The following is a 10,221-nucleotide window of genomic DNA, read 5'->3' as shown; positions in this document are numbered from 1 at the left end:
AGAGTAAAACAGGTAATGAAAACCACTTAACTTTGTTTAAAACACATTTTAACCCATTTAATCCCAAATTTCTCCCTGACATGAAAATATCCAAATGATGTGTCATTAGTAACCCTTTGAAATAATCAATAATTAGTTTTTTTGTATTTTATGGTCAGTCACAATCGTAACCGGTGGGATAAGGTGTATACTGAATTAACACATTTCTGCAGTCTTAAAAATTGTTATATATCTTAGCCCAGCTATTTTAAACTGTTTGATCACATTCTAGGGTTACTATTATGCATAAAAAACCCTTATACAAAAAAAATACAACCATCAACGTATTTCAAAATTGTTACTTTTTTGTAACATATATCATCACATTTTTATATTAGTGCTACCAGTATTACAACATTAATATTCTAACTTATTTGTAACATTTGAACTTTTGATATAGTGCAATATTTTGTACTGCCATTAGGGACTGCCAGTGGATGGCTGTTGCATGCATAAAATGCAACCTTTTTATTCTGACAGTGTATGATTTCTATTAACATTACAGAATAGAACATGATCAGTATTATCGTTCAACGTTCAATTTAAATAATTGTAATTGCACAAACTATGTAGGCAACAATTTCAATTTGTTTATTGTGAAATAACTCAAACATTTATGGGGGGTTTTTTCTGTCCTCTGATAAGCATTGTTCAGGGCTGCCATTCCCAAAAGCTTTAATGCTTTCTTATGATACTTTTGGGAAACGCAGCCCTGTTTGAATGCACTCAGAAGTGAGTGAATGCTCTCTCTGATTGATTGGTTCTGTCTTGCAACATTTGCGTGTATTCAGATGAGCAGGAAAATAGTTCTATCCTACACGATTACTCGCTAACAAAGATTATTCGTCCAATTCAATGCATATTGTACGCATTATTATTATTATTTTTGTTAAATAAACAAAACCACTAGTAAATAAAACGCACCTTAATATCGATATTTTTTGTTTGAGTATCGATACTTTCGATACTCGCGTCAGTATCGATATATCGATACTTCGGATCGATATGCCCATCCCTAATGCTAGTCTAGTTTATGAGACCATTCAGGCACCTTTTCTGAAAAAGAGAAGTGTGCTTAATTGTATTGAATGTGCATTTGTAGTGTACTTCAAATCTTAAAAGTAGCCTATATTTTTTTAAGAAAATGTTCTTGCACATAATCAGAGCTGGGTAGATTACTTACAAATTGTAGTCCGTTACTGATTCCAAATTACATGACAAAAATTGCAGTTAGTGACGTAACCCATTACATTACACATTTTAGGTAATATAATTGGAATAATTTGAGATTACTTTTGACCCAACTCATTTATCGCATTGATTTAAATGACAATCTGTTGCCATATGGATATAAAAATACAAAGAGTAGAAAATATATTCCAGTTGTTATTAACAACAACATGGAGTGCATTAAACATTCTGTCAAGGTTTCCCAAACTGAAGTTTCTAAAGGAAATAATGACAAGCTAATAATTAAAGCATACAAAATTTAAATAAATACAATTACATCAACCAAAATAAAACACTTACTAAAAAAAAAAGATGTGTTTACCTGCATGTCATGTGATCATTAACCAATGTCGGAGAACCGTGAACGTGTAATATTGAAATGATAATGTTATACTTGGTTATTAAAATATTTTTAAAATCTGAAAAAATATTTTAGAAAGATGCATTTAAAAGAGGAATTTGGGGGAATCAATAAATTATAAATAATTTATTGCTATTGTGTGAATATGTAATCATGTAATCGATAAAACAAGTAACTACAGTCTGCATTACAAGTATTTTAAAATGTAATTTCATTAATTACAAGTACTTACTTTTTGGAATCTGATTACATAACCAGATTACATGTAATCAGTTACTACCCAGCTCTGCGTATAATATACTATTAATTACATAAAAAGCCACTTTAAAGTCCGCCCGAACCGGAAGTTGCTACCGACTTTATTTCAGTGTAGTGACGAATTTCCATCTGAAACAGAATATTGAATAGAGGACATGGTTTTATTTTGGCGCTCCTCCTCTCTGTCTCTCACTCATATCAAACTAACGGTTGGAGGGGTGTGTTTAAAAGGATATTCTGCCCAAGCCGTCAAACTGACGTCATCAGAGAAGGACTGCCATTCCAGAGCGGAAGCAAATGATCAGATTTTGATTAAAGATTACCAAGACAAACAATTTTTTTCAGCGGATTAACTTGGACGGATTAATTGTTCACATCAAGACTAGCAATGTGCACTAGCAAAGTAAAAAAAAGTCAATTTTGATTTCATGCCGACTTTAAGTGCCACTTAAATATAGTACACTTTCTTAAAAGTGAGTGAGTGACATGTGGCCAAGTATGGTGACCCATACTCGGAATTAGTGCTCTGCATTTAACCCATCCAAAGTGCACACACAGCAGTGAACACACACACCGTGAACACACACCCGGAGCAGTGGGCAGCCATTTATGCTGCTGTGCCCGGGGAGCAGTCAAGGTCAAAGTGTACACTTAAAATTGCACTTTTTAACAGTGTCAAATCAAAGGTGTTACTTTAAAGTATTAAAGAAAAGTAAGAGGCTACTCTTTTGAATGCTAAAGTGTACTCCTTCACAAGGGACTTCACTGTAGCTCCTACGAGAAATGCAAATGTTCTTGTTTTGGACTATAGCGTAGGTTACTGTGTGACAAAAAACAATAAAATCATAGTAGTTAATGAGTCACCATAGAATGTGTCATTTCTGTAGTGACTCTGTCTGATGTAACTCACATGCAATGTTAGTCATTTCATTGGGCTAACAGCACATGCCCGACATGTACATGTTATAGATGAATTCACTCAATTAGTACTTACAGTGACAGACTCAAAAGCTTGAGCTCACGGTGACACTGAATTTTTCAGCGCCTGTAGGGCAGATCTGACATACCACTATATATATTTTTTTTTAAGGAGCTGTTCAGCTTTTCTCTTTCTTACTCATTCCTTCCCCGTTAATTGCAATGTGTTGCCTAGTAAAAGCAGTCTAGCTTTCAGTGAGCAAATATAGCAAAATTATAGCATATCAATTTTTTTTAATGTTATGGACATAGCACTTTTATTGAGATAGAAAGCTAGTATTTATAACCCAGTATTAGCATAGAGAGCTATGAGTGAGGCATTATAGGAGGAGGCAACATTTGAGCAAATATGGCAGGAAAGGCCTTCAGAGAGGCCTACAATTTTTTATAATATGCTGCACAGTGGGTTGCAGTAATCCTTAAATTACATTATCAAGTGCAAACCCAAACAAACAGTATTTTCCTACAGATATCCTTCTAAAACATGATCTGTCTGTTGTTCCTCTGCGTGCAGGGATGAATGCTGCTGTTCGGGCTGTGGTCCGTATGGGAATATATGTTGGAGCCAAAGTGTACTTCGTTCACGAGGTCAGTCTCTAGTTAATTTCTACAGAATTTCGATAAAACTGGATGAGTGGTATGTCTTTACATGATGTATATACTTATAATGATGTGTAAACATTAATAAGACATTGCTGTATAACATATGGGTGTAATGGCTCTCAGTGTTGTGTTCACTCTCTCCCATTGGCCAATCATTCATTTCCAATATAGAAATGTTACTACTAGAAGTATTATGAATGCACACAGGCATTTTAGTGTTGTCATGTATTGTAAATAATATTAATCCAGTTCAGAGTCGTTGGCATAGCAGAAGTGTTTCCACAGTGGTTTGAATTAAAGCCCCATGTATCTGGTCTCATATAAACACGATTTTTCCATTAGTATCACATAGCAACTCAGCTCTGCTTGAAGAGATGTCTGGCTGTGATAGGCCGAATACCTTCCCCCACTCTGATTTTATGCAACCGCTTCAGTGAAGAAACCCACACATCCATTTTCTCCTGATTCCACACTCATTCTTAAAGGTGAAGCGTGTCATTTCATTTGTTTGAGACGTCGGCAAAGGCAAGCATTTGCTAGTGGTGCAGAAATGACACGCTTCACCTTGTGCTGTGCTGAAACATTTTGTAAACACAAAGCCATGCCTTTGCCAAGCCAGAGCATTGCCTGCCAATCTCCGTAAGCTGGTTCACATGATTACCTGAATTCATTTCTTGTTACTAAGAGGTCATTCAAGGATAAGAGGTGCAATTTTAATATTGTGCTTGTGTGTTTTACAGGGATATCAGGGTATGGTGGATGGAGGCGACAATATCAAGGAGGCGACATGGGAGAGTGTGTCCAGCATGCTGCAAATGGTGAGTGTGATGAGAAGCATACGGCCCCTCGACACACTCATACATACCAATGCTCACACTGTTGCAAGGTTACGGTTACTACATTGCTTTTCAAATAGCTTTTCCATCTCGTGTTTGCAGTGCTTATGAATTTGTATGATTGTGTTCTAGGGCGGCACTGTAATCGGCAGCGCACGATGCAAAGATTTCCGTATGCACGAGGGTCGTCTGAAGGCTGCTCATAACCTGGTGCAGAGGGGCATCACTAACCTGTGCGTGATTGGTGGAGATGGCAGCTTGACCGGGGCCAATCTCTTCAGAAAGGAGTGGAGTGGCTTGCTGGCAGAGTTGGTCCAGCAAGGTACGGGCTGCAGATGACACAATAGATATCAAATTAAGTTTATTTTACATACAAATTTACATACAAAGCATTTTATTTGTTCAAAACCTTTTACCTGAATTCATCAGAATTTAGAAAATATTGGTCATTAACTTTTTAGGATTTCAATTAGGCTTAAATTAGCCAAAAAATAAAGATCAAGCAGAGCAGGAGGATATGCAAATAGGGGTGTGTGATATTACGATTTTTGATCGTGGATGATTCAAATGTATGCATGTTCAATATACTGTACAATGCCACATACATTCACATCAAATGTTAACTCAGCAGTAGAGTTACACTCACGGGACACTGCACTTATTCTCAATCATAAAAGTACATTATTTGCATGTGCTTTAAAGCCTTGCCGGTTAAACATTTCATTCGCGTGCTGTTCCGACATGGCTTTTTCTGAGTGCATACACCAGAAGTACTGTCAAAAATACTGTCAAAAACACATACAGTTTACATTTAAACAGTTGGTTTTATCAAAAGTGAAATTAAACAGCTGAGAGAAAAATGTATACATGCAGCTCTTAAAGTGACAGCAGTCACTTTAATAGTACTAAACATGCTGCCGGTTGTCATTAAAGGAATAGTTCACCCAAAAATGAAAATTCTGTCATTATTTACTCTAAGGCTGCACAATTAATCAAATTTCTAATCGCGATTACAATTACGGATGCCACAATTACGTAATCGTGCAAAGCTTCAATTAATCGTTCAAGGTCCACTTATTCTGCGTGGTTAAGATGTTTTTTTTCTCTTTCTACATGTTATCTTAAGGGTTTTTCCCATTATTTTAATTTTAGTATAACATTATAATAACATTCATATTTTTCTTTTTTATAATTTAAAGAAGAAACCAATCCGATGTATAGTTGACATTTGTGGCTTAATACTATAGAAAAGCACTAAAGGCTTTTCAGTTAGAGTGTTGTCAGCTTGTTTATTTTCATATAAAAATACGGCATGCAGTTGCATCAAACAATGGTATAAACATCATTCAATGTAAATTGTGAAAATCGTAATTAATAATCGCAATTACAATTTCAAGGGAATAATCGACAGTTATGATTTTTGTCATAATCGTGCAGCCCTAATTACTCACTCTCATGTTGTTCCAAACCTGTAGAAAATATTTTGAAGAATGTGGGCATCCAGACAGTTGCTGGTCTCCATTGAGTTTAATAGCGGGGGAAAAAAATATTCTGGAAGTCACTGGGGACCAGCAACTGTTTGGTTACCCACATTCTTCAGAATAACTTATGTTCAACAGAAGAAAAACTCATTCAGGTTTAAAACAACTTGGGAGTGAGTAAATGATTACAAAATCTTTGGGTGAACTCTCTTTTTAAATATTAATAAAAAACCAAAACACAAAGAGAAAAATCACTCACTGCTCTTGACTGAAGAAGTTTAATACAGTTGCTTTAGTAAGAATCAATGTATAATTTATACAGTGAAGTGTATGTAGTGTTTTATTTTTATATTTGTTCATTCAGTTTCTTGAACTGCTAAATAAACCTTCTATATCTGAAAAATAAAGCATTGTTTGTTTTATGTGTATGTAATGTGTGTTTGTAATGTGGATCTTTGTTCTTATTTTTTAATAACAAAGATAAAATAATGATTTTTTTTTTACTTCGCCCAATTTGGCCTAAATGTCAGTCATTCTTTTTTATTTTATACTTTAACCCTATAAAGGCTTTGTTTTTAAAATAGGGAGAATAGTTTGGCTGTGCTGCTCAGACAACTTGCAAAATAGTAAAACCAACATGACAAAGAATCACGATAAAAATGTGAATCGTGATTTTCCTGAAAAAAATTGTGATATGATATTTTTTGCCATATCGCCCAGCCCTATATGCAAATAATATAAAAATCTTGGCTATAATGTGATCTAATTTTGCATTTTATTGCCGTGTTTAATCGCAGGTCTGATTGATGAAGAGGCATCTCAGAAATACTCTGCTCTTCACATTGTGGGAATGGTGGGCTCTATTGACAATGACTTCTGCGGCACAGACATGACAATAGGAACAGACTCAGCCCTCCACAGGATTATTGAGGTGGTGGATGCGATTATGACTACAGCTCAGAGGTACTTCAACAATCCATAACAAATAATAATTCAAGTTACACAAATCTAAAACCACCAGATGTTTCTTGTGAATGTAAATGCCAGTTTTTGAGTGATTCCCGTTTATTGGCTAATCATTCTTTATGGCTTACAGTCACCAGAGGACATTTGTGCTGGAGGTGATGGGCAGGCATTGTGGGTAAGATGATTACATATTACAGCTATTTTGGCCTGGATTTGTAAAAAACCTATGATTGGCATGGTGTTTGCGCTTGACGGAGAAATGATGCTGCCTACTGTCAAACAAGACGCTGTATTCTGTTTATCTGTATGCGCTTGTGTATAAAGCTATCTGGCATTGGTGAGTGCCCTGGCATGTGGAGCCGACTGGGTGTTGATTCCTGAAATGCCCCCTGAGGATGGCTGGGAAGAGAAAATGTGTCAAAAACTCTCTGCGGTAAAACAAAAATACATCACTTCTCTCTAAATCTACTTGCAGCACTCTTGATAAACTTCTCATATTAGTCAGGTGCTCACACTTGTATTACATTCTGGTTTATTCTTACTAGTTTTTCACCTGGAAAATTGCCAAAACCATTCAAGTAAGTTTGTGGTTGTATACAGTGTTGGGGAAGTGACTCTGAAACTGTAGCTTGACAAACTGCAAGCTATAATGCCAATTAAATTAACTAGTTAAGCTTCACTTTTTATGAAGTAGGATCTGTTAATTGAAATGTATAGCTTTCCATTGCAACTTGTTAGAGATAGAGTTAGAGTGTGTGATTTTTATCCTGGATTTCTCAGTTGTAAAACTATGTTTGCAAAACAGTCACACTACTAAAAAACCGAGTCAAGTTAGCAACTACCCTTCAACATTGGTTGTACATGTACATTTACAGATTATATAACATATTAATCCCAGAGACGTCTGCATACAGTAAATCACTTTCCACTAGTCCCAATATGTATTTTCTATTGGCGGACATTAAAACAAAGATATAGCGACTTGTAAACATTGACCAACTGTACAGAACCTTAGCGCCCTTGAACAACAGTTTAGCAACCTGGAAACCTTGACCAACAGTATACAGATAGTGACTTGGAGATGTTGGCCAACATTACAGTAGCTTATAGGGAATAGGGACTTGGTGACCACGGGCAACAGTACAGTACTTTTTCAACCACCAATAGTGACTTAAAGACCTTTACTAACAGTAGCCATTTGGAAAAGTGATCCATTAGACTTTTGCACTATATTCCAAATCATACAATAACTTTGTTAGAAACATACCAAAATTGAAGGCGCTTGGACATAGACATATCTCCTTTTGTGTTCCAAGTCATAAGGGTTTCAAAAGACAAAAGGGTGAGTAAATGGCAACAATTTTCAGTTAGGAGTTAACATTATTATTAACATTTTATGTACTGTATGGTTAGTAAACATTATGATTATGGTGATAATTTTACTTAAAATTTCAAAAACTTATAGGATTTAGCTTTTATTGAAATTTGAATGTTATCCTTGTTGACAAAATATAACCTACAACCTCTGAATTCCCTTGATTCCTATACTTCAACTCTAAATCTTTTTTATTACCCCTCCAGTTGGTGGTTCAGCGTCTGGGTTTCGACACACGCGTGACCATCCTGGGCCACGTCCAGAGAGGAGGGACCCCCTCGGCATTTGACAGGATTCTGGTGAGAAACTCTTGGGGATAAAAACAGGAGGGTTGGGGGAGCTTACATTAAGTACATAAACAGATTTGATGGCTACTCTGCTGTTTCCACAATGATGAAGCACAAAATAAAGGCTCAAGTGCACGCTGGGGAATTGAAAAATCAAATAAAAAAAAAAGAATTATGCAAGAATAGAAGGACTTCAGTGTGACAAGCTGTCGATCACAAACAACACTTACAGTAGCTGGACCCTTGGATTCAACATGCTTAAATTGGTCATAAAATTTGATCTGATGCTCAAATAAGCAACAACAGCTGGCAAACACACAATAACACACAAGCAATATTTCAGTTTGAATATCTTTACTGAACACACTATGTTAGCATCCTTAGTACATGGTGAAGTATGTAAATCCCTAGGTATTTTCTGCTTACGTGGAATATGAACCTATTTCTATACATAAAGTGACTCAGATTACATTAGAGCTGATTAAGTGCACTACAGATTGCAATGCTGTTTTGTGTTTGTTGTCAGGCCAGTCGTATGGGTGTGGAGGCGGTTCTAGCACTGCTTGAGACCACTGCAAACACGCCAGCCTGCGTGGTGTCTCTGTGTGGGAACCAGTCTGTGCGGCTGCCCCTCATGGAGTGTGTGCAGATGGTAAGACTTGGACAGATGCCACGTCGGGTTTAGTGTTGTGATAATAAAGATCCACATTCATGCGGTTCAGCAGAGGAATGAGAACACCGCATTACTGCTGCACTCATGAATCATTCCGGCATTTGCCATTAAATTTAAATATCTAATTAGTTAAATAAAAAAAAACTGTGTCTGTTCAACGTGATCCACTTCATTACAGTAATGAAAATGCGTCTTTTTTTTTTTTTGCATTAGGAAAAATGTGCTTTAAAGGATAGTTTATCCAAATATGAAATTTCTCAATTTACTCACCCTTAAATTTTTACCCGAGTTTATTTCTTCTGTTGAACAAAAAAGATGATATTTTGAACAATGAGGATAACCAAACAGTTGCTAGTAGCCATTGAATTCCATTGTATGGAGAAAAAAAAATACTGTGTAAATCAATGGCTACCAGCAACTGTTTGGTTCTCAACAGTCTTCAAAATAAATTATTTTGTGATCAGCAGAAGACAGACATACAGGTTTGGCTATTTCTATACATAAAGTGACTCAGATTACATTAGAGCTGATTAAGTGCACTACAGATTGCAATGCTGTTTTGTGTTTGTTGTCAGGCCAGTCGTATGGGTGTGGAGGCGGTTCTAGCACTGCTTGAGACCACTGCAAACACGCCAGCCTGCGTGGTGTCTCTGTGTGGGAACCAGTCTGTGCGGCTGCCCCTCATGGAGTGTGTGCAGATGGTAAGACTTGGACAGATGCCACGTCGTGTTTAGTGTTGTGATAATAAAGATCCACATTCATGCGGTTCAGCAGAGGAATGAGAACACCGCATTACTGCTGCACTCATGAATCATTCCGGCATTTGCCATTAAATTTAAATATCTAATTAATTAAATTAAAAAAAAAACTGTCTGTTCAACGTGATCCACTTCATTACAGTAATGAAAATGCATCTTTTTTTTTTTTTGCATTAGGAAAAATGTGCGTTAAAGATTCCAAAAATTTGTGACATTATTTTGACATTCTTTTCACTTTCTTTGTGAAAAAAATAAATAAATAAACCTTTGCAAAATATAACTTTTTTTTCTTTCAGTGTTGCAATGGATTATGCCCACGATATTGCTTCCAACGAATCAATTCCGCGCCCCCCCCCCGCACCCCCCCCCCCTCAAC

At 36.3% G+C, this 10,221-nt stretch overlaps 1 protein-coding gene across 1 annotated transcript in view; it reads left to right on the top strand.

Annotated features, from left to right (window-relative positions):
• LOC107557568 (ATP-dependent 6-phosphofructokinase, platelet type-like) overlaps positions 1–10,221 on the top strand; it is a 28,400-nt gene that overhangs the window by 1,898 nt on the left and 16,281 nt on the right. The window contains 8 exon segments of the mRNA XM_016241041.1: positions 3,381–3,454; positions 4,210–4,287; positions 4,438–4,627; positions 6,584–6,749; positions 6,883–6,927; positions 7,077–7,257; positions 8,334–8,426; positions 8,941–9,066. Coding sequence (XP_016096527.1) covers positions 3,381–3,454; positions 4,210–4,287; positions 4,438–4,627; positions 6,584–6,749; positions 6,883–6,927; positions 7,077–7,257; positions 8,334–8,426; positions 8,941–9,066 — 953 coding nt within the window.

The sequence above is a fragment of the Sinocyclocheilus grahami genome, unplaced genomic scaffold (assembly GCF_001515645.1).
Source record: "Sinocyclocheilus grahami isolate Dianchi unplaced genomic scaffold, SAMN03320097.WGS_v1.1 scaffold608.1, whole genome shotgun sequence".
NCBI classification, from domain to species: Eukaryota; Metazoa; Chordata; class Actinopteri; order Cypriniformes; family Cyprinidae; genus Sinocyclocheilus; species Sinocyclocheilus grahami.
This window is presented reverse-complemented; position numbering and strand designations above follow the sequence as displayed.